Source organism: Beta vulgaris, chromosome 8 (genome assembly GCF_026745355.1).
Source record: "Beta vulgaris subsp. vulgaris cultivar EL10 chromosome 8, EL10.2, whole genome shotgun sequence".
Lineage (NCBI taxonomy): Eukaryota > Viridiplantae > Streptophyta > Magnoliopsida > Caryophyllales > Amaranthaceae > Beta > Beta vulgaris.
In genome coordinates, this window is record NC_079209.1 from 46,372,438 (window position 1) to 46,397,541 (window position 25,104).

At 34.1% G+C, this 25,104-nt stretch overlaps 2 protein-coding genes across 2 annotated transcripts; both read left to right on the plus strand.

The window, feature by feature from the left end:
- The first annotated feature begins 408 nt into the window (after positions 1-408).
- On the plus strand, positions 409-7,842 carry LOC104884234 (putative beta-galactosidase). Its single transcript, XM_010668853.4, has 18 exons — positions 409-756; positions 907-1,002; positions 1,106-1,218; positions 1,848-1,914; positions 2,068-2,160; positions 3,078-3,221; positions 3,996-4,084; positions 4,188-4,293; positions 4,392-4,476; positions 4,700-4,818; positions 4,922-5,086; positions 5,395-5,567; positions 5,676-5,764; positions 5,856-5,965; positions 6,065-6,175; positions 6,458-6,565; positions 6,676-6,881; positions 7,237-7,842. The coding sequence occupies exons 1-18, from the start codon at positions 580-582 to the stop codon at positions 7,346-7,348; spliced, it is 2,163 nt and encodes a 720-aa protein (XP_010667155.1). The 5' UTR covers positions 409-579; the 3' UTR covers positions 7,349-7,842.
- A 5,819-nt stretch (positions 7,843-13,661) lies between these two features.
- Positions 13,662-20,628, plus strand: LOC104884236 (uncharacterized). Its single transcript, XM_048634832.2, has 6 exons — positions 13,662-13,748; positions 14,080-14,145; positions 15,136-15,401; positions 17,642-18,011; positions 18,091-18,257; positions 19,957-20,628. Exons 3-6 carry the CDS (start codon positions 15,315-15,317, stop codon positions 20,248-20,250), a joined length of 918 nt encoding a protein of 305 aa, XP_048490789.1. The 5' UTR covers positions 13,662-13,748; positions 14,080-14,145; positions 15,136-15,314; the 3' UTR covers positions 20,251-20,628.
- Positions 20,629-25,104: the final 4,476 nt, after the last annotated feature.

Genomic DNA, 25,104 nt, shown 5'->3' on the forward strand with positions numbered 1-25,104 from the left:
AGAACAGACCCTTAATTTTAAAACCAACATGAGTTAATCTCACATAAATTGTCTTAAGAAAAACATTTTAATAGTTAAGTTTTTGCTATTGATCAAAGCATTATGAAAAAAATAAAATAAAGAATCTCAGAAGCTTGGTAGTCAGAACTCAGAAATGTGAGTTAACTACTCAACAAACACTAATCATACCCTACACCAAATTGGGCGCCTATATTTAAAATCAGTTATCCCTTACCTTATTTATCCATTTAAAATATAAAAACTCTACCAAAAGTTGATAATAAAATCTAAGGCACATAAAAGTTTGGATTTTGGAAATTTGGATGAGCCTTAAAAACTTTCCGTGTCAGAGAGGTTCAAAAAATGGTCCCACAAAAGAATGTTTAAATTCAGCTGCTCACCCCTCCCATTTTTCGCAACTTCTCTCCCAAACTAAACCAATTACTCTCCTCCACCACCTTTCTCTCTAAAAAAAACAACAACTATAATTCCCATTTTCTTCTTCCTTCTTCATTCTCCCATTTTTTTCAGATAAAAAATATATACTAAAACCCCTTTAAATAAATAAAATCACACAAAATGTCAAGAAATAAAATGTGGGATGTTAACAATATGATTATATTTTATAACCTATGCTTTTTATTAGCTTCCCCTGTTTTTGGTGATGTTTGGTATGATAATAAAGCCATAACTATCAATAAACAGAGGAGAATTCTTCTTTCTGGTTCTATTCATTATCCTAGGAGCACACCTGAGGTAATTACATAAAAACCCTTTTTCTCTTTTTCTTCAAATTTTGATTCTGCCAAAAAAATGATGGAAATATGTGGGAATAAAATAGGTTATTTTTTTTATAAAAAAAACAAGAAAGTATATATTGTTGAATTGTTTGTTTGATGATTTTAGATGTGGCCTGATCTTATACAAAAATCTAAAGATAATGGATTGGATGTTATTCAAACTTATGTTTTTTGGAATGGGCATGAACCTTCTCCTGGAAAGGTACCTTTAATTTTAATTCTTTTTGCCCATTAATTTGTTTTTTTTTTGTTATTTTCTGGGTTTTATTTAATTATTTGACCAAAATGTTGTAATTATTTTTCAGTTTAATTTTGAGGGAAGATATGATTTGGTAAAGTTCATTAAGACAATACAGCAAGCTGGACTTTACGTTCACCTCAGAATTGGGCCCTTTGTTTGCGCTGAGTGGAACTTTGGGTAATGCAGATTTTTGCTATTTTCAATCGGATAATTTTAAATAAATCAAATTTGGTAACCTTAAATTAGTGTATAGGAAAAGTGCATGGTGTTTTCCTTTTGTTTATTTTTTTAAAGATATTAACAGTTCACTATCTAAAGGAAGAGGTATAACGACATTCTTACCGAACATCTATACAAATATACTAAAAGGTGTGCGTGACAATGTATATTCGTCACGTGACACCTTTGTTACTCTACTAAAAGTGTCCATTATGTACATAAGTCATGTCAATTAACAAAAGTAAAATTAGTTTGCAACAAGATTTGAACCGTGATCTCTTGCTATTATACATGACACAATTATCATCTCAACCAACTTTTAATCATGTTTTAAGTGTCCATATTGTTATATTTATACTTTTTAAATGTTGAATTTTCCTTAATATCTTTTAATGGAAATGAAAAAAAAAATGCATATCAACTTCGGAAAACAATACCAACTCGCAGCAGCAACGCCGAACCTAAATACTAGTTACTATAGTTAATAGTTTGTACTTCATAGAACCAAGAGGTATAAAGTTTGGTCAATAAATTGTTTATTTCCTTTATTACTCAAATTTATGAATTTTATCCTGTCTCATATTCAGGGGATTTCCTGTGTGGCTCAAGTACGTACCTGGTATTGAGTTCAGAACTGATAATGGACCTTTTAAAGTGAGTTACAATTTTAAGTTCATGTTTTCATTGTTTTTGTCCTTTTGGAAACTTTCGATCTTGTTTTTTGCTTCTGTATTAAGTTTTAGTCACTTTGAGTTCAATTTGTGGTTAAAAGTATTTCAATCTTTTGAAAATCTTTGTACAATGAAGGAAAAAATGCAAGAATTCACAGCCAAGATAGTCAACATGATGAAGGCAGAAAAGTTCTTCCACTGGCAAGGAGGTCCAATTATATTGTCTCAGGTATGCAAAGTAGACGTAATTTTACTAAACCTTTTAGTGTATTAGTCTTGTTTACTTTGTGCATGAGTTGATGAGAGTCATAAAGCTAAAATATTATACGAATTTTTTTTTTTTTTGACATCGAGAAAGTGTGCATTAATTAAAAAACGAGAATACAACCTAGGCTAATACAATCAACCGAACATAAAAACTAAACTGAGCTATAATCGCTCTTACATAACAACTACATAAATATTATACGAAATTTAGTCTTAAGTTTTAGGTGCTAACTCATAAGCTTTACCAACCAATTTAGTTGCTATTATGTAGAAATTATGGACCAATGATTAAATAAATTATCCTAATAATGACGCAGCTTACTCTCACTGGAATTATCCTACTGCTCAATCATCATAGATTCATGGTGGTTATGCAAATCGTGTACCATCATTTCACAAAATGGATGATTTGGCATACCTCATATATAATAAAATATCAATTCAATGATACCATGATGCTAATAATTTTTTAGATAATTGATCCATTAATTTCAGATAATATATTTATTTCATCTTTTTAAACTTCAGTCTAACTTATAATAATATTTATATTCATAGTACATAATTAAACCGGTCACATCCGAGTTGCTATTGAGACAAAATTTATAATGATTGTTATTGATCTATCATTGTTTGACGTCAAGTAGATTCTCTAACATCATATCACAAATTAATTATGTGATTACCTCGTATTCTTTTTATATAAGTTAGGCCATGATGCAAATTCTTTTACCATATTCGTTTCTTTTTGTGTGCTAATATTCTTTTCTTGGTAAATTGACCCTTCAAATGAGGACTTTTTTGCCACCTAATATGAAACAGGTCTAGTTTATCTAACGTTTTAACTTACTTACATGCTACTTTTTCACCATATAACAGATAGAAAATGAGTATGGACCAGTTGAATGGGAAATAGGTGCACCTGGTAAAGCTTACACCAAATGGGCAGCTCAAATGGCTCAAAGTCTTAATGCTGGTGTACCTTGGATCATGTGTAAGCAAGATGATGCCCCTGGTGAAGTTGTAAGTGAATCTTCTTCTTTCTTTTATAGTCTACTCCGCATCTTCTAACAAGATCCCCTTTGAATAAAGCTATTTCGCTAACGATTCTCTACAAAATTAAAACGTAAAATAATATGTTTGTCCTAACTAGCAATACCATGCATAATTCCCAGATAAAATGTAAATATGTCAATACACTTCTTGTTCAGTGTAGAATAGTTGGTAAATAACGGAATGTTATTTCTCAACCTTTTTCTTTTTTCTCCCATTAATAATGCTCCTTTTATATTTTCGCTCAAAATAGAAGAAACTCACATTCATAACTTAAGCATTTAATTATATGATTGATTAGCATATGCATGTACTTATCATAACTTCAATCCATTATCTTGATGGAACAAACTCCATGATATTGGATTAAAAATGAATTTTAAGTTCATATGTTCCAAAACTACCCTCATAATTAGTCAGTAAAAACCCAAAATACCCCTACAGTCATACAACATTGGTTGAAATGATTTGTTGAAGGATTGGTTGAAGGATTGCCCTAATGTTACCTTTCAGTCATACAACATTTCTACTAATCTTTCCTACATCATGAAGGTTTTAGTTACCATATGATAGTAGTAATTAGTCAAAAAAAAGGTTCATTTGAAATGATTTCACCAAAGTTCTGTTGTTGTTATGGTTTTTATTTGGTAATCTTTTGACCTACCAACACATTACTTGATTAAGCTGCAACAAAAACATTCAATCACTCACCATTCACCAATTTTTGGTATTTGACTATGACAGATTAACACCTGCAATGGTTTCTACTGTGAAAATTTTGTCCCTAATTCCAAGACCAAGCCTAAAATGTGGACAGAAAATTGGACTGGCTGGTATGTTACACCTTCATCGCCCTGTGTCGATTTCTCATCTTGTACTTCTGTGTAGATGACAACCAATTTTTATCTGAAAATATTACTTCCATATTTTCTTAAGGTACACAGAATTTGGTAAACCAGTTCCTTACAGACCTGCAGAAGATGTGGCCTTCTCAGTTGCTAGATTCATACAAAATGGTGGTTCATTTGTTAACTATTATATGGTAAGATAATCACTAATGGACAGTCAACTTTGAACATGATTCTGAAAATCACTTACCATTCTGAATTTTGTTCCTTCCTTTGCTTGTTTGTCCAACAGTTTCATGGAGGAACAAACTTCGGAAATACTGCAGGTCGCTTTGTTGCTACGAGCTATGACTACGATGCTCCACTTGATGAATATGGTAATCACTGGAGTAACTCCATTAGTACTTATCTGTTAACAGTAACCCCATATACGCATTATCAGTAGCCCTGTCTATGCTGAGTTTCCTACGTCACAGCATCAAGTAATAATGTGGTGTGGTGCATATAAAATTTGTAGAATAGTATCATAATGTGGCGATATTGCATATGACGGAGCTTGTCTATAATTTGTATGTTACTCTAAGTTTATCATTTCTACAGGTTTGCCAAGAGAACCAAAATACACACACTTGAAAAATCTGCACAGAGCAATCAAGATGTGTGAGCCTGCTTTAGTTTCTGCTGATCCAACAGTGACCAGCCTCGGAAAACACCAAGAGGTAGTCAGATTTTCTAGTAGTACTGTGCGCCTTTCTCCTGTAATCACTTGCTGCATAATGATTTATCTATAAACAGCTAATTAATTTGAGAATACTTATGCAGGCTCATGTCTTCAGTTCAAATTCAGGGAGATGTGCGGCGTTCTTGGCAAATTATGACACTCAATGGAGTGTTACAGTTACCTTCAGTGGTGCAAAGTATGAGCTGCCTCCATGGTCCATTAGCATCCTACCTGATTGCAAGAAAGAAGTGTACAATACTGCAAGGGTAAGTACAAAACCAAAATAATCAAATTTCCCTATGATGTGTATCTCATTCGCAAAATCACTTCTGCATCATCCTAACTCTTAAGAGCAGATGATTTTAGACTAGAAAAACTTTCCGTTTCAATGTTCAACAAGTCATATATAAGACTGCCTTATCCTAAGACCCAATTTATAATGAAACATAAAGAAGTTGCGGTCAAAAAAATGTAAAATAAGTCACCCCTAGAATTTTAATGTCTCGCTCGTACAAGATTTTGCTTTCAAAGTTGTATGGAGATCGGATTAATTTTTGTATGAATGTCTTAACAGATGTCAGCTCCAAGCTACCATGCAAAGATGACGCCAATTAGTCGTTTCTCTTGGCAATCATACCTTGATGAAACTCCATCAAATGCTGATGACAGAAGTTTTTCAGGAACAGGGTTGTATGAGCAATTAAATGTGACTAGAGATAACTCTGACTACTTGTGGTACACGACCGAGTATGTCACCTTACTTTTTAACAGCTTCACCACTCCGTTATTAACAACTTTCTTCTCAATGACCAGGAAAATTTTGATAATTGATTTAATTTACTTTACATGTTCCAGTGTCACTGTTAAAAGATCAGAAGAACCAATTCTCACAGTTATGTCATCAGGGCATGCTTTAAATGTGTTTGTCAATGGCCAATTTCAAGGTAGATTCAAATAGTATGAAGATTTTCTCCAACTTCTATGTCTTTTTTTAGTTTTCTTTCTATTAAACTTGGCAATGCCAACGATTTTCAGGGACTGTTTATGGTTCATTGGAGCAACCACAAATAACATTCAGTCAGAAGGTGCAGTTGAGAGCTGGTCTTAACAAGATTTCCTTACTTAGTGCTGCAGTTGGACTTGCGGTTAGTTTCTTATACGAGAAGTTTTTTCCTAACAAAAACTGACTTGCAGCTTTACATTCCTACATGTTTCACCTTTCTGATTTCGGTGAATTGTTTCAGAATGTTGGCGCACACTTTGAGAGGTATAATCAAGGGGTGCTTGGTCCGATTACATTGAAGGGCCTCAGCGAGGGTACATGGGACTTATCAAAATGGAAATGGTCTTACAAGGTTTGTTTCACTATGTCCACCATTTCTCCATCTGTTTCTGTGAAGTTTGAAATAAGGCAGGGAATAATATGTCAAGCAATATTATTAATTGTTCTTCAACTTTATAAGTAAAATTTTACAGAAAATAAGTTCAATTCACAACAAAAATATAACTCTTAATGTTCAAATATGTTTCAATGAATTCAGATAAGTGCTTTCCAGGTGAAAGAAAATTAAGCCTTAAATCTAGTGCGATAGTAAGAACTTTTCTCAGTAAGATATAATTTCTATTTCTGTGAGCAGGTTGGAACGAGGGGTGAAAATCTTGGTCTACATACTATAAGTGGCAGTTCATCTGTAGAGTGGGAACAATCAGCAGTGGCACGAAAGCAGCCACTTACATGGTTTAAGGTAAGATTTATTTGCTCAAGTAAAAACCACAACTCTGCTCATGCTGCACTGATAATCACAATGAATATATCCGTACAAAGTAATTTATGACTTCTATATCGCGTCTTCAGACTACTTTCAATGCACCAGAAGGAAATGATCCATTGGCTTTGGACATGAGTAGCATGGGAAAAGGGCAAATGTGGATTAATGGTGAAAGCATAGGCCGTCATTGGCCTGCAAACAAAGCGCGTGGCAAGTGTGGGCAGTGCAATTATGCTGGAACTTACATCCAGAACAAATGCTTAGGTGAATGTGGACAACCCTCTCAAAAATGGTAAAGAACATCTCTTTCCCTCTTCATGAACTGAAAAAAGTCATAGGACAGTCTTGGCTATGGGGTGACTTTTCAAGATGATCTAGTGACCTAGAAATATCAATTCAGAATTCAGAACAACGAATGATGATGTTTCAAACTCTAATCGACTAGGCAGGTTGAGAGATGAGAGAAGGGAGGGAAAAAGTTCAGAAAACAGAACAAAACTTAACCAATTGAACAAGTTATTAATCACTTGATATCATCTAGAACAGTCACCGGGTGTGATTTCATGAGAAGATGGCACATAATTAAAGGTTATATTTCCTACTTGCATATTTTTTAGTCCTTGTGACAAATATCTTTCATACTTCAGGTATCATGTTCCGCGCTCATGGTTGAGACCAAGTGGTAATCTTCTGGTTGTTTTTGAAGAAACAGGCGGTGATCCAAGGGGAATTTCATTGGTGAAACGAACAGCTATGTAACTGCAAAATCAATAATGCAGTTATCTAGTATATGATTGCTTGGTTTACCTAGAAGATGGTACAACCTTTGTGCCTTGGTAGTCTGTCTCTTATATATGATAATCATCCTTGGCTGAGAAACAACCAAGAGATGTATATATGTATGTTGCTAGTATCCGATTGCATATCATTCATCCAAAGCCCGAATGTGATTGCTGTCAAGAAAACTTGTAACTAGGTTGTGATTTGTACATAATTCACAACTAGTTGGAAAGTTATAGCTCTGGTTACATAAGAAGTAGATGGGCATGATAAATAATAGAAAGCTCTTGTAAGTTGTTATCTCAGGAGCAGATGGATGACTGTTTAGGCAATATATGGTCTTCAGTCTCACTACGCCCTACCTCATTTGTATATACCTGGAAGTTCTACTTCTACCAATTTGATATCGTTTGTACAAATAATGGAATTAGTATCAAATATTCAATACATATTAAAGCTATGATTTTGGTACATTTACATTTCTATAAATACTCCACATACCTTTCTTCATTATTATAACATCTACTAGTTTAGCTTTTTATGCGTGTATGGTGATTTAATATCATGGGCGGATTTTGAGGGGTACAGTGGGTACAGTTGTACCCCATTCCTAAAACTAGAAAAGAAGAAAGTAAAATGGACTAAGGTGAAAAACAATGTCAATCACTCCTCACAAGTCACAAATACTTATGCAGTCAGCACACTTCCTCCTTTAATTCTCTTTCCTCTCTCTTTATCTCTCCTCTGTCAGCAGTAAGCAATGCCATTGTTGATGAGTTTGTTCACCAAAATCTAAAATTTTGGATTGAACAAAAAAAAGTTGGATTTCATTGGTGATAAAAAAAAGTGTTCACCAAATGACAAAATGTGTCATTGTTTATCATGTGAACAATTTGTTCACAGTCCACTGAGAGAAAAGGAGGAGTTTTTAAATTATTTTATGGCAAAAAGGTGGAAGCATGACACACAGCCAGCCAGTGGCACGCTGCCACGTGGCTGCTGCTGTGTATTTTTGGGAAATTTCGTGGAAATTTCCACGAAATTTCCCAGAAAATCTCTATTTCAAAAAAAATACCAAAATTCATATTATTTCCCCTCTATAACATGATACCCATATTGACATATTTCAGAACAAAAAAAAACACTTCTTCAATCTTTCTCTCTCTAATAAATGATACCCATATTGACATATGCGATAACTAGTTATATATGCACGAGATGCGTGCGTCGACAATCTTATGTAGTTATATACAAATGGACATGTTTTTTTGTTTTTATTCAAAATTATTTTGATAGTGATGTAAATTATTGAGGTTCTTTTGTAGATGTTATTATCTTTTTAAATTAAAAGTGTATGATTTTTAACTGTTCAATACCGTCACTGCAAAATTTGGTAGATGATTTAATAATTTTCTTTTTAGCGACTTTAGTATAGTTCATTAACAATTATAGATGTTAATAAACCATATTGTTTGAACTTTGTAAATATGAAATATTATGTTATCACGATATGTTGCTAACTTTTTTTGGTTGAAGATTCTAATTGATTTCGTGAATTGGTTGTGTCAATCTAGTTTGTTATTAATGATATTGCATATTCCATTTTTGACCTACTCATATGGCAAGTTTCATTGATTCTCTCATTTTCAATTTTTATCAAAGAAAAACATTATTTTAAATCACTATAAGAGGGTATTTTAGTCACTTCAAAAGAGGACACCACACCTCATCCCTTGGCTTATATAATAGAGATAATAATTAATTTTTCGTAATTAATTATTATTTTACTAATTCCCCAGTAATGATAATTAATTATTACTCCATACGTTTCAAAATATAAGACATTCACGCTTTACGAAAATTTGCTTTGACCATAAATATCTCTCATAATATGATCAATAAAAATTAGAAAACTTATACCGTTGAATTCGTCATGAAAAATACTATAATAATATTAATTTTTTAAATTTTTTATCCACGTAGATTGAGAGTAATTAACGGTCAAAGTTTGACCTCGAAAATTGTGCGTGCCTTATATTTTGAAACAGAGGGAGTATAACTTTAAGTAATCATAAGATGATCCATTTTTATTTTTAATATGTAAATTATATTATTAATTGAAGTAGGAAAGAGAAATAGGAGAGAGAAAGTTGAGGTGGGGTAGTGAAAAGTGGGAGAGATAAAGTGAATTTTGATGGTTTTTTTATTCATGAGTGGAGTGGAGGTGATACATTTGTTCATAAAATGAACAAAACATTGAGTAAGTTGGGAAATTTGGTGAACAAACTCATCACCAATGACATTGCTCTAACATCATTTCCAAAGTGAAAGGTTTAGAGAATTGAATAATCTATTTCAACAAAAAACTAGGCTATTTATAGCCTTTACAAATATAGCTACAGGCTACAACAAGTCTATCTTAGGGGATAGAGTTTACAAACGTATTCTTCTAAAAACAAGCAAACTAATATTAACAGAAGCTAGAATTAAATAGGTGGTTACAAAGAGATAATGAGATATTAACAACAATAACATAGATAATTATCAAAACTAAGTAGAAGGATATTTATCCTTATCATCCTATCTCTTTACTTACTATTGAAATAAAAAGGGGAGGATTAGTGACACATGAACTATTGAAATAAGTTCTTGTTTCTAGTTGTTTCAATTGACATAATTTTGCTTTTATTTAATCCCATATAAAAATTCAGATTTTATGAGACAAATTATAGTGTATTACTTTTTTTTTGTACTAGATTGTATGTAGTGGATTATCTCTATTTGGGTAAACTTTTTCTTACCTATGTTTGTTATTACTATTTTCCTTCAATATTTTTTCTTTAATTTGAGTTGAATTTTGAGTAGTAAATTGAATTTGTACGTTGTTTTATTTGATATTATCTATTTGTACCCCCATCACATAATTCCTAGATCCGCCATTGTTTAATCTAATGGCACTTTTGGAATAGAATTACGAACTACAAGTGGAATCAAGAAGCAACTCTATAATTTGTTTGACAGGCCAGGGAGGAATCGGACCGAAAAGAAATGAAAAAGAATTAAAAAACTGAGATTTTATAATGGTATTTCATTGAGAGAAATGAAGTACTTCCTCCGTTTTTTTTTAGATGTTACACTTTTCAAATCACGGACTCCTAGGTAATTTTTGGAGAGGAGAAAGATAGATAGAAAGAAAACAAAAGGGTCCCATGTGAAAATGTGATAGGAGAGAGATAGAGAGAAGTTATTACCCAAAACAAAAGTGTAACATCTAATTTAAAATTTCCTAAAATAGAAAGTGTAACATCTAAAAAAAACGGAGGAAGTATATAATTTTGTTTTCATGTTACCCACATTTTTAAAAACGGACCCTAAAGGCCCATAAATTAAGGGTCAAGCCCAAATAGAACAAGCACAAGGGAAGTAGTCAATGAAAGTCAAGTCAAGTCAACCAAAATTAGGGAAATGAAAGTAAAGTCAATGAAGAATGATGGACAAGCTTCTTCGGACTCTGACAGGGGAATATCGGAGCATTTGGTAGTTATGTTTTCCAGATTAGGAAGGCAGTTTGCTCCAAATACTGTGGAAGTTATCTCCGAAACAATGAAGTTATTAATTTCTTGGAAAGTGGAATACGGCCCATGGCATCTTCAACATAGCGTTGGAAGCGTGTTTTTATTGCCAACGCGAGATGAGCGCGTATTTGACTACTTCATTGTAAAGGTTTTTATTGAAAACATTTTTGAAGTCGCCAACAAATCTTTGAAGGAACACTCATAAACCTAATTAGATATTGGAAAACAATAGGGATTAGGGACAAATTATGGACTTATCCAATGTAGATCTCCGCGTCACGACTCCATGAATTTAATAGTCATTGAACCAAAGATGGAGTTCGGGAGTGAGGGTACGAATATGATCAGGAATCAAATTCGACCTTTGATGGCCTCTACTCATTACGATTCATGTTCGAGATTTATGCAATTAACAACTGTGCAATATGTTTATGCAATAAAAAAAAAATCAATCTATGTCGGTCCATTAAACACGCAAAAGACTAATTTTTGTTGACATGTCATCATGCAATCAAATTATTGGTAACCTAATCCAATTGTCCAAATTATCTAAATTTAGCGTTGGAATATTTAATTAGGTCTTTGATTAGCAATAATAAACATGTGCGGTGATGAGAGCATTAAAGCATGCAACACGCATATGAAAAATAATAAAAATATTAAAAAAAATTTATAAAGAAATACAGAAAAGAAAGATGTAGAGAAGAATCGATATATTTAACCTTCAAAGATTAAAAAGGATTTGCAGAAAATGTGAACAAGTATGGATGTATAGACTGATTTTATGAATATGGATGAATGAATGAATGATGACTTAGTTTAAGACTCCTTAATCACCAAAGATTTAAAAGTATAAAGAAATCAATCACCAACTTTCAAATTTGTTTGATTACTCAAGAGTGCTTGAAGTTTAATAAAACTCGATAGAATTCAATAATGGAAAATGATATACAACCTAAACCATTTAAATAAACAAAAACCCTATGATTTTTAGGACAAGTCCCTAAGTCATTCTTCTACTATAACTCTAAATAAGAAGATGAGTAAATAAATGCTCCGAATGTGCTTGAAACAAGAAAAACTTATTATAAGTATAATAACATGTAAGCCAAAACCTAATAGAACTAGAATATGAAAAGTCCTAATATAACTCAATTAAGGCATGAATCGCACGCCCCATAGACTATGCTTGATTACCAAGATTAGGTAGCATGCAAACCACCACCTTCGTAGTAATAAACCCTAAGAATGAGCCATGCATTCTCTCTAACTCCAATTGAGGCACTCTCAATGCAAGGGCAAGTAATTAAGCATCATCTACTCCTGTATCATCCTCCCCTTCTTCAAACCAATTGACCTCAGTTAAGCATCTTCTTCATCATGTAAATATGGCACCAAGTCTCCTATGTTGAAAGTAGCACTCACTTCATAGTCTCCTGGAAACTCTAGCTTGTAGGCACTATCATTAACCTTTTCAATTACTTTGAAAGGCCCCTCTAAGCGTAACATAAGCTTATTCTTGCATATGTTAGGAAAACTCTCCTTTCTCAAGTGTAGCCAAACCAAATCACTCTCCTTGTATACATGTTTTCAGTTCTTATTAGCTAACACTTTGTACCTTTGATTCACCTTCTCAATTCTAGCACGTACTTGAGCATGGAGCTTTAACATAGCCTCAACTTTTTCTTTAGCATCCACATGAACATACTCACTTTTAGAAATATGAATCAAAATCCAAGGACAACCTTAGATTCACGTTATATATAACCTCAAAATAAAATGTTTAGTAGCATATGTAGGTGAAAGACTAGTATAATCAAACTCATCATGAGAAAGCTTAACATCCCAATCTTTAGTACTCTTTGAAACCAACCCCCTAAGTAAAGTACCAAGAGTTCGATTCTCTTTGTATTTTTTTTATCTTTCTCACTTAGAATCTTGACACTATTCACAATTAGAGAGAATCTTTTAGATTTTTCTCAATATATAAGAAAAAATATAGTCATGTGGGGTCTTGTTTGATTCGTCTCAATGAGTATTTTATCAATATTCAATTGGTATAACTTTTACTAATATGTAATGAAGGATATGTAATAGTAATAATGAGTTTTTAAATATAAGTAGGATTTGATCTGATCTGGCCTGATATGATATGATCTGATCTGATCTGGTCTGGTCTGATCTGACCTGATCTGATATGAACTTATTTTTTCTGATCTGAACTTATTTTTTCTGATCTGATCTAATCTGATTAGATTTGAAATAAGCAAAAATAAGGTGAACTGAACCTAGCCTTAATAGGAAAGGAAAGAAAGTGAGGGGAAAGAAAACCTTATAAATCTCTTCTTATCTTTCCTCCCAAAATTGGAGGAATTTGAGAGGAAAGAGATAATTAATTAAAAATTGATTTATCTTTTCCCAAATTTACTTCCATCCATTACGTTATTTTTTCCCTCTCACATATAATTCTCCTTCCAAAAAATTACACAGTATATAATAATCCTTTTCTCTTCTCTCACCTCAGTTCATCCATAGGCCCCATAGTAATATACAAAGGTATGTTTAGGCCGGTCCTGAACAAGTTTAAAATGGGACTCAGAACAGGGCCTCTATTCTAGAGGGGCCTCAAGTTTAAAATAAAACTAAAGAAGTAGCCCAAGCAAGCCCAGTAATAATACAAGCAAACCAATCCATTTTCTGCAAAAGTAGCACGCTGACACACATAGTCACATACCAATCCAGCAGGCAGCAAGAGAACTTCTCTCTCCTCAACCCTCTCTTCGATCTACTCCATTAACCACTGGGTAATTGTTCCTCACATCTTCTTTACCATAACTTAGCGAAATTCAACCCCAAAAAACTAGTTCTTCCTCTCTATGTTGTCTATTCTTACTTCTTACACACCGCCGCGCTATTAAGTATGAAACTACTGCTAGTGAAAATCAAAAATAGCATCACCGAGATCTTGTTCTTCAACGGGAAAAATCGATTCCTATAATGGCTATAAATTTAAACTTTCATGTCCTCTCAATTCAAATATGAAATTCGAAATTCAGTTAATTACACTTTGCTTAGTTTAATTTACTGATTTTTATTGCTTAGTTTAATTTACCGATTTTTATTGCGTTTATGCAGATTTTGGACCTTTTGGTGTTGGAGACTGACTTTGAAGATTGTAAACAATTACACAGAATAATTGAGGTGGTTTCTTTTTTTACAATTAATATTTTTTGTGTTGTTTAGTGATTGTGTTAAATTTTATCCAATTATGCCTCCTCGATTTAGAAAATTTGATTCGGGTCATGAAAAACGAATGAAAGAATCCCAAGTCTCTAATCCGAATGAAAATTATGCTACTAGTAACGGTGATCACAATTTGAATGAAACCCCATTATATTAGAATGTTATAGGGTTTATGAACCTTAATGATTTGTGGTTGATGGTACATAATATAGTTATTGTGTGAACTTACTTGCTTTTTTTATTGTTCGTATGCTGCTAATTGATGAAGCTAGTGTTATTGCACTTGCACACCCTTGTACTATCAATATATCTCTAATATATAATTTATTTTATAATATGTTATTATAGATGGAAGAAAATTTTATCAATGATAACTAGGATATATTAGAAAATGAGCAAGTTTACAATGATAACGAGGATAGTGAGTTTGAAAATTGAGTTATGATTTGGGATAGAATGAGAAATTTAGCTACCATCAAAATGATTTGTTTAGTTATATATGGATTATACCTACTACGAAAAAAACTACATTTATAATCATATGTCTTCCAGAGAACAGTAAAGAAAAAATACATTATGAGTTATAATCATTATGAGTTTTTTCCTTCCTGTTCGTCCAAACATAAGATTTCTTTCCTTTCCTTCTTATTAACCAAACATCAGAAAGTTTAGTTTTTTTCCTTTCCTTCCTTTCTCATCCCTTCCCTTCCTTTACTAAAAAAAATAAATACCAAACACAGTGTAAGACTCTGTCCTTTTACACGGAATCAATTCAAATTGAGTTAAGCTAGTTTTCTCTCACCATCTTAATTCAATTCAATTAGTTTATTATCCCAGTTTTAATACATTTCATTTTGTATAAATATATTTCAGTTCACATACATTGAGTTATGATAAATTAAGTTCAATCTAAAATAACATTGTATCTCTCTCATCTATTTCGGACAGTCTCACGCATCACCAGACGCTCACGCCCAGTCGCCCCCATGCCCGTCGCCAGTGCTCTGCCATTGGTTGGTGTTGCCGTGTTGATTCAGAAGTGAGCCGTTAATATTCAAGAATTGTTGATGAATGTACAACAATTTGATAGAAGAAATCTACAAGAATTGTAGTTTCATCCTTGGTCAATGGTAAAAATGGGCGTTAAATATGTGAAAGTTGCAACACATATTCTAATGGCAATGCTTGTTCTTCATTTAAGATGTTCAAATCAGGTGAGCGAACCCAAAAAAAAAAAACTCTACACTCCAATTAGTTGAACTGTTGTTTGTAATCAATTTCACTCAATTTTAGTAATGAGTATGTAGGTTTTTGATAAGGGTTTCTAGGGTGTTTTGAGTACTAAATTATTCAATTTTCAGATATGATTCTAATTGAGTAGTAATCATTATATGATATTTCTCGAAATGTATGATATTTTTAGCAATAACCTAGAAGATAATCGGTTTCATTGGCAGGATCATCGTTTCAAACCTTTGATGTAATTTAGTGGGTAACTAAGTCCATTGTAATTGTATCAATGTATCATAGGCAGGCACCAGGCTGATAATAACATAGGGATTAGGGAAGGTATTCTTTTTGGTGACAATATATTTGATATTCATTGCTTAGTTGCCGTGAAGAAGATGCATTGACTACTTGCCATCTTAAGCTCTCGAAATCGATACTTGTGGGTAATTCTGCATTCTTCATTTCTGGTTTTGACTCCAGGAATGGTTAAACATTGAAATTCCTCCGAAAGCTAGGCCATTGAAACTCTTAACATAGCTATTAAGAGCTTCATTGAATACCTTTACAGCCTGTTTCGTTAATGGTCATAAATTGTGGTAATGATAATGTAATCGAGTGTTAATTTGTAAAGAAATTCTAATATCGATGCTCATAGTAATGAAATTTCTTTACAAAACATGAGTTTCCTTTATAAATTTCCTTTACCACCCAATACCACATTTTGCCAAGTGGTGATGGATGACGATGACATTTTAGGAAGAAAATGGATGTTTAGAGATGAGATAGAATTACCATGGCTAATGACATGAGATTTCCCAGTACAAAATTATACTACAATGCATTACCATTCATGACCACTAACCAAACAAGCTGTTAAAGTCATATTTGACCACTAGAAGGTGCTTATAAGGAGTCCGCTATATTAGTAGTTAGAAGAGAACAATTTCCTGGACAGCTAGCTGATAAAATTTCCTACAAGACATGGACCTCTTTTGAGGGTCCTACAAGAGAGTAGAGAGCATGGCATGTTCAAGCTTCTGGTGAGGTTTTTGGCTGAGAGTTATACTCTTCACTTGGTCATTCTTCTAAAGGCTTTAGATGTTTAGCATAGAAGCATTGTATTCATTTATGTTGGCAGCTCTGATGTCTTTGGTAAATTAGGTCTTATGGTGTGTGAGTTTTCTGTGTGTATCTCAGAGGTCTTGGCTTGGAATATTGTGATAGACCTAGGTCATGCGAAAATCATCAACATACAGTGGCCTCCTGTGTTTTTCTCTCCTTTTTTGTCTAGCTTTTGTTGTGCATATGAGAGGGCAGGGATACTTAGGAGTGTTCATGTAGATAATTCATAATTCTGACTAATTCTTCAAAACAATTTGCTCGGTCTAATTGTGAAATAGACTTGATAGCATATATATAATTAGGGGTAAAAGTTATTCGGATAAAATCCAAAATCTCCGAATTAGTAATTCGGATCGGATTCGAACTATGTTCGGATTGGATTCGGATTGAGTTTTTTGAAAAATTGGATTTTCGGATCGGACTGGATTGAGGGTAATTGGATCCAAAAATCCAATATGACTGAATAGCAATCCTTGTAATATGTATGTGGATTGGGCTTAAGTACTTAACTGAATTTTTTTTTATAGAAAAGCCTAGTCCATAGCCCAATAGGCTTATCACTTCAACCCTTCTCCTAAAACCGTAAGAGCACTTAATTCCTCATTTCCTAATTCTACTAGGTATTGTTGTGCTTAATTTATTTCATCGAAAAACTAGAGTTTTAAAAAATCGAATTTTCGGATCGGATCCAATCTAGAGTATGAAAACTCGGATTGGATTGCATCGGATTCAAACTTTAATCGGTTTGGATTCAGATTGGAAAATTGAAATCCAAATTTTGTTCGGATCGGATAGGATTAGGCCCTAATTCAAACCGTATACCGAGCTTTTCACCCTATATTCTAATAAGTTTATTAGCCTTTAAGAAATGTATGTTTTTGGTGATGGCATGATACGTTTCATTTCACTCCAGTAATCTTCAGAGGTTGTCTATGTTATTTTCTCTCTTTTGAGTTTTGCTGATAAAAATTTTAGTAAGGTATAGGTATGTAATATCTCATGCTCTAGCTCATAACTTTTGCCATCAAGTTGAACAAGGAAATGGAAACTTTGCTTCATGCTTGTCATCATTTCATCTGCTTTTCTTGTCATTTCTTTCCAGGAAAGTCTATATAACTATGATGGGAACTATCACAAGCACAACACCAATTCCTTGCCTTGTTTTGACAGATATGTTCTGGAGTCATTTTTCAGAGAATATTACAATGTCGTGGATCCAAAATTTTCAGAGTACATGGAGCATAAGATTCTTGTTGGCTCAGAGGCAACATTTTCTAGGCTAATGGACTTAGAGCGTCGCCTGAATGGCGAGGGTTCTCATCGCCGTCTATCTTCATCTATCAAAGTTAGCATTCAGCCAGATCGAATAGCTGACTTTTCCTCACATATATGTGAGGTCATACTCATTGAAAGACTACCTTCTGGGGTTTTTGCTGATCCTTTTGAGCTTCAACATCTTCTTCATCGTGGAGGTGCTTTCTTTTTGTGTTTTTGAAATTTGTAACCTATCATTCTTTAATGACACTGACTCCTAGGGAATGTTTGCTGCAGTATTTAAAGATGCTTCAGTATTTGGAGATACAAATTTGGAATTGCCATCATTTCTTTCCAATCAGTCAATTGTTGAGGTTCACCTAGATGCCGCCTTGAATAATTCAGCAGGAAAGGAGATTGTGCTAGAGTTCAAGATAGAGATACCATTGCACGCACGATATCCTGTAAGTGCTATCTTAAACCACCGTAGAATCTTTAGTTGCTATATGATTTGCTGGAATGATTCGTTTGCCTAAAAGTGTCTGGGTTTTATAAATATTTAGATATGAGCCATTTGTTCTGCATTAAGGTTTCTGTTTATATGTAACATTTTATGAAAGAAAACTTGTATGGATTCATGCGACATTGATGTCTATGTCGACTTCTCCTTATATGAAGCTAAATCTTGATCTCACTATTTGTACTGTAATCTGAATTTGTGAAAGGAATTATCATCGCTTTTACAAAAGCATTATCACTTTAAAATTTGGTGTGGGAGCATAGAACAAGAAGAAGCCGCTTGTTAATTAAGCATTTTACATGCTGCATGCTTAAGTTTCCATTTTAATTGACTTTCTTATACCAGTGTTACTCCGACACCTTCATTTACCTCAAAAACGGGGTGTTGTGTCGTGTCCGACACGACACTTTACTTGGATACCTCATTTTAAACTAGAAACTTGACTTTTTTCTGCAAAATAGCCGAGTCGGACACTTGGACACCCGTATCCGAGTAGACACTCAATCTGTGTCTGAGTAATAGCCTTACTAGTGACAGTCTAGTATCACTCATCTGACGCTGGGATATAACAAAATTTCTTCCTTATGCCAGATGTATACTGTTTATTGTTGCATATAATTCGAGCGAAGTCAAGACTGTCAAGTTACTAACTGTGAACTTATCATCTGAAGTTATGCATGTCTGTTGAAGTTATTTGCAAACCAAAAGTTATGACATGTTTTATATTAGTATATTGTGCTAAATTTCTTTTGCCCTTAAAACAAAAGATGCTCTCAGGAGACCTTAAGCATATGAAAATGCTTCGGACATTTGGAATTCAAGTTCTGTTGAAATCTTAACTGCTTTAAAGCTTAGTATGTGTAATAGTTTAGAGAAGCATACCGGGTATTTGGTGTTGTGTTGCTGACATTAAATGTGTCTTGTCATAATTTCAAATTCTAGGTAGACATTCCAATCAGGAGAAATCTTCTTTTAGCAACACTATGTCCATTAATATAGAGCAGCACAGCTGTGTTATCTTTATTTTACTAATATAAAGCACAGCAAGTCAGTAACTCTGATATGCCACCTATAATGATGAAACTCTCCAATTTTGCATTCACCATTTATCTTTTGCTTGCTCACTTCCATGTCAGACTCTTTGGAAGTAAGGGGGAATGATAAGGGTAATTGGCCAAGCCTTGCTAGGTTTTTATGGATAGTAGCGGAAATTATCTGCTAAAAAATTGCTATGGGTTGACATAGCTTGGACGATTAGAGACAAGGATCAAGAAATAAGAACTGAATTGTATTGATAAATCTGGGAAACTGATGATAAAATTTAGTGTGCACAAGCTTTTGAGCGGTTAGCTCTGTCCCGAATACACAAGAAAATTCTTCACGAGAATCGGCATGATTTCCTTCTCTTTAATCTTCTCTATCTATCGCATTTCTTCCCTAACTAACTCCTTTAACTTATTCCTCAAGCTGCCACTAACTTACCTAAAAAGTGCCCTTCCCCTTGCACCAGTTCATGCATTATCGATATACATTAGCTAAGTAGATATTGCTTTCACTTCCCGTACTTGTACGCTATTTATCTATGCATTTCAGTTATTCTTTTTGTAATTGTACGATCTTGGCAATCTCTTCCTCTTAAACAGCCCTTAGAAGACAGCGGGTATACAGAAGTCCGATTTGGTGCTCCAGATTTGTTTATGCGCTGCAAAATGCACGGAAATTCACCTGCTCATAGCTGTTCATTGTCACGTATTACTAGCAGTGGTTCCCTAGAACTTGATGATACCATTTGGAGCATACCAGCAGGTGTTAAGGCCCACTCAGGAACGGTATCTATTGTTACTTTTGCATCAGCACTATTATCAGCATCTTTAATCATCATTGCTTCCTTGCGATCTTCACGCATGGAATCAAATAGAAGATTGAAGAAATCTTGATAAGCAGTGAAGATGATCAGAGTCTTATATTTATATGCAAATCAGTGGCGACACACAGATTACACAAAGAGCCATCTGCATGATCACGCCAGTCATGAAATTTCTGTGATCAGTCCTGCGAACAGCTCAGATGCCAAGTTTAACCACTGTGAATCCTTTTATATCTGACTTGTTTTTGCTTTTGAATGTTTTGCCAGCTGATATATTGCTCCATACTGTAGATTTTAGGGTATACAGTCCAAGTTAGCAGCTAAATTGTCGGTAAACTGAAGATAGGGGATAATTGATTTGTTCAGGGTTTCTTATGTTGTTTGAAAGACGAAATATTGACTTGTAATATTTAATTTGAGATCAATAAGAGATATTCTAAGTTTCTAACCCACTGTAAATCCAGTGCTATAGAATAAATATAGTCTTAACATTTGCATGGAATGCAAACTGCAGTCAATCGGAGGATAGGTCATCAGTAGGAAAGTTCTGTACTTCTTGGTACGGCATTTTTTATGTGCCATGTTTAGAGTTGTAATTTAGCATATCTTTTGACTTGTAATCGATGTTTTTTTTTCCTAAAGAGAAATTTCATTAATTGAAGGTCGAACGACATCTATAATAGATATTAAAAAAAATAAGATACAATCAATGTTAATTATATTTATATATTATCATACTACATAATTACTTGAAAGTTAAATACAATAAACGCAGTTATAATCTTGCGAACTCTGGAGTTGATTTGAGTGATCATCCTTAGATGTTGTAGGTTTATAGAATTTTGAAAAGTAGAGATTAAAGTTGGCGAGTGCAGACCAGGTAAGTTGAATGGTCCACCAAATTGAGATAAGCAGTATTTCTTACTTTAACATGAGCTCACTCACACTTGCAACTCTTTAGTGAAGTACATAGGGTCTCCTTAAATGTTGCTAGTGAGTTGCTACAAATAAATGAAGGCCTGAAGGGTATACTAACGTGCACACGCCACATGACACCTTTGTTACTACACTAGAATTGTCCAATGTGTACATAAGTCATGTCAATTAACAAAAGTAAAATTAGCTTGCAACAAGATTTGAGCACATGACCTCTTGATAGTATACATGACACAATTACCATCTCAACCAACTTTTAATCATGCTTTAAGTGTCCACATTATTATATTTGTACCTTTTAAATATTGAGTTTTTCCTTAATATATCTTAATGGGAATGGAAAAAAAATGCATATCAAATTCGAAAAACAATATCAACCCGGGGCAACACCCGGACCCAAATACTAGTTAATCTATTAAACATAGTGACTTTTTTTTTTTTTGTTATAGTCACCCTCTTTCTACACTAGTTTATTATGATAAAAGTTCCACATATAACATAGTAATTTTTATTATGATCTAATCACCTTATTTGTTTATATCTACTTCTTTTTTTTATCAATTTTTTCGATGTAGTAACATTTTTTTCATAAATCACATGTGTAAGTATTAGATGCACACTAATTTATTGTGGATCAGGCTTATATAATTTATTTTTTTACCTATTTCAATATGCTCAAGAAATTGCTATAATGATGGTTTAGCTTGTTTTTGATAAAAAAAAAATTTCAAGACAAACTTTGACACAATGGCATGGCAGTCAAGACAATAACAACCCCTTTTCCTCCTCTCCCCCTGTCTTGCAAATTCTTGGGAGCACCTATAACTATTTGCTTTCGTGCACATCCAACTTAGGTTTTCTCTGAAGCACTATGCAGGCTTTGTATTCGTGTCTCGTCCTACTCTTGGCTCACATCTGAGTTAACCAAAACAAGTTGTGATTATCTTAAAGTGGTTCTTAAGTTTAGTAGTCTTTTTCAAATGCTCCTTCAACTTTATTGACCAACTAATTCTGTTAATTATGTTGCTTGATACTCTTTCATATGCTCTTTTTTTTTATCAATCATTGTCAAGTATCATATTTAATCAATTTAGTATGTAAATTCAAGTGAAAGATCAATTTAGAAATAAATCCTAAAGAATATGGCAGCTTTAAATTAATAAAAAAAAATTGAACAATTTAAAAAGCAAATTTTTAATAGTTGGAATGGGTTATATCAAATTTTCTTACATAATATGAATACGACCTCCATTTTTCGTCCATGTCTAGTGAGCATATATCAAGTTGAAAAACCTAATCTATAAGATTTCTTAATATACTATTGTTCCTCAAACCTTAGTAGTGATGATGACCATGACCAAGACCAAGACCAAGCTAGACTTTACTTAACCCCTAACCATCCTCTAAGACTACGAGTAGGTGTCTAGATTCTCCAAATATAGATAGTTAAAGTACATCCTTTTTGTTAGGCCCTCTTTAAAACAATCTTAATTTCATTATGATAACATTGTAAATTCATTTTCATCTAATGCTATAGTATTACCTTTAAATCTAATGATATCATATAATACAATAGCCCTTTTCACTTAGTGTTATCAAAGCAAAATGGCCCCAGTGTTTGGTCTCTTTTCTTTTATTCCAAGATTTGCAAATCACCACTAGGGATAGCTTGCTCAAAGGTATTGGTCAACAACATTAGCAAAAGACTATATTAAGTCATACGGTGACGAATTCATAGTTATTGGGTAATCTTTGTTACCTTTGGTGGAGAATTAGTTCCCTTTAACTCCATAAAGATAAAAAAAAGCCCATGCACTCCAAGCACACGAAAGGGACTATCATTGATTGATGCTCTTTCACTGGAAAAACAATTCAATATAAGAAGTAACTAGTTATTAGGCCTGGGCTATTCCCCGAATAAGAAAAAATTTCATTTATTAATATTGTACTTTGATATTATATCACTAAATACAACTTGGTCTAGTGGTTAAAACTTTAGTACATGAACTTGAGGTCACGAGATCGAAATCTATACTATGCAATTTCTAATTTTTTTCATTGTACATGGATTACATGAACTAAAACTCCCTAGGGAGAGCGCCACGTGGCACCGTTCCTAGTTTACGCACGCCTTTTAATATATTAGTATAGATTAGTGTGATTTCCTTTTTAGATTGTAGGTCTTAGAAAGTAGTTTAATTATGTGGAAAATTTGTTAAAAACCGGACCGTGTAAATCTGACAAAATAAATTGATGAGAAAAGGTTCAACTATTATTAATCCAAAAGGATATTTATAGTACATAAAATAAAACCCAATTTAGATAAAACTAGGAAAATATCTACTAATTAAATACAATATCAAGATATATTATCTCTAAATAAATACTACTAGATATCTTTAGATAAACACTTATAGATAAATACTCCTAAATATATCCTAAAATACTCCAATCGTAACGGCTATAATACGCATATTATTGCGATTGGAGATAAAGAAAATAATGATAAAAATTATTATTAGTAAGAGTTGTAAATCAATCGAATCAAATGGAACTTGTCTTCATTGAAGTCCATCCACAAACCAGTGATGTCTGCTGCGATAAACTTTTAACGGTTTTTCACCAGGTACCCCTGTGGTTTTCAAAATTCATGGGGTATTCCTAATTTTAAAAAAAATGCACCAGGTACCCTTATTGTTTCAATAAAATGCATGAAATGCCCTTAATGACTAACAGTGTCAAGTTTCCGTTAGTCATTAACCCTAATCCTAACCCTAATTCTAACCCCTACCCCTAACCTTAACCTTGAACCCTAACCCTAACCCTCCCACCACCCTCACCCCACCCTCACCCCACCCCAGCAGCCCACCCTCCCACCACCGATCCCCCACCCTCGGCATCCCCCTACCCCACCCTGCAGCCACCCTCCCCTCACCCCACCCTCCCACCACCCCGTACTTGCAGCTTCCCCCTCCCCTCACCCCACCCTCCCACCACCCTGTACTCGTAGCTTCCCCCTCCCCCCCCCTCCCGCGGCTCCACCCACCCTGTCAAATTCCCCCCTCTCCCCCACTCGCTGTTGAATCCCCCTTCCCCATCCCGTAGCGGAATTCCGGCTACGGTACATGTACCCTACTTTTAATCGATTTTCGCCGGAGGTTTGGTCGATTTTGGCTGGAGAAATCAAGAGATGGCTGGTGTTTTGTATCCCGGTTCGATGGGGGTGGCGATTCGACAGGGGTGGGGAGGGGGGATTTGACGGGGGTGGGGAGCTAGGGGAGGGGGAGTTGCGGCTACGGGAGTGGTGGGCGGGTGGGTGAGGGGAGGGCGGCTGCGGGGGTGGAGGAAGGGTAGAGGGGGTTATGGTGGTAGGGTTTAGGGTGGGGGTGAGGTGTTAGATTATGTGTTAGGGTTAGAGTTAGGGTTAGGTTTAGTGTTAGGGTTAGAGGATTTAATTTGGGTTAGAGGGGTTTGAAGGATTAATTAACTCTAATGACTAATGAAAACTTGACGCCGTTAGTCATTAAGGGAATATGGTGCATTTTATTGAAACAACAAGGGTACCTAGTATATATTTTTTTTTTTTAAATTAGGGGTACCCCATGAATTGTGAAAAACCACATGAGTACCTGGTGAAAAAACCCAACTTTTAAAGGTTTCTTTGGAGCAAAACCAGGCTTATATTGTTTTTCTAGAGCAAAACCAAGCTAACATCGGGTAATGGGTTTTGTAGAGCAAAACCATTTTCACATCATATTATGCTGTTGTCTTGTGAATAAACCCTGTCTCACGATACAAGGAGAGCCAAATTTTTGGTGGAGGGATTTTATGGTTGGAGAACCAAATTAGGTTCTTAATAGATGGAGGGAGTTTATGGTTAAAAACCAAGTAAGTAAGGTTCTTAATTGATGGAGAAAGTTTACGATTAAGAACCAAGTAAGTTAGGTTCTTAATTGATGGAGAGAGTTTATGGTTAAGAACCAAGTAA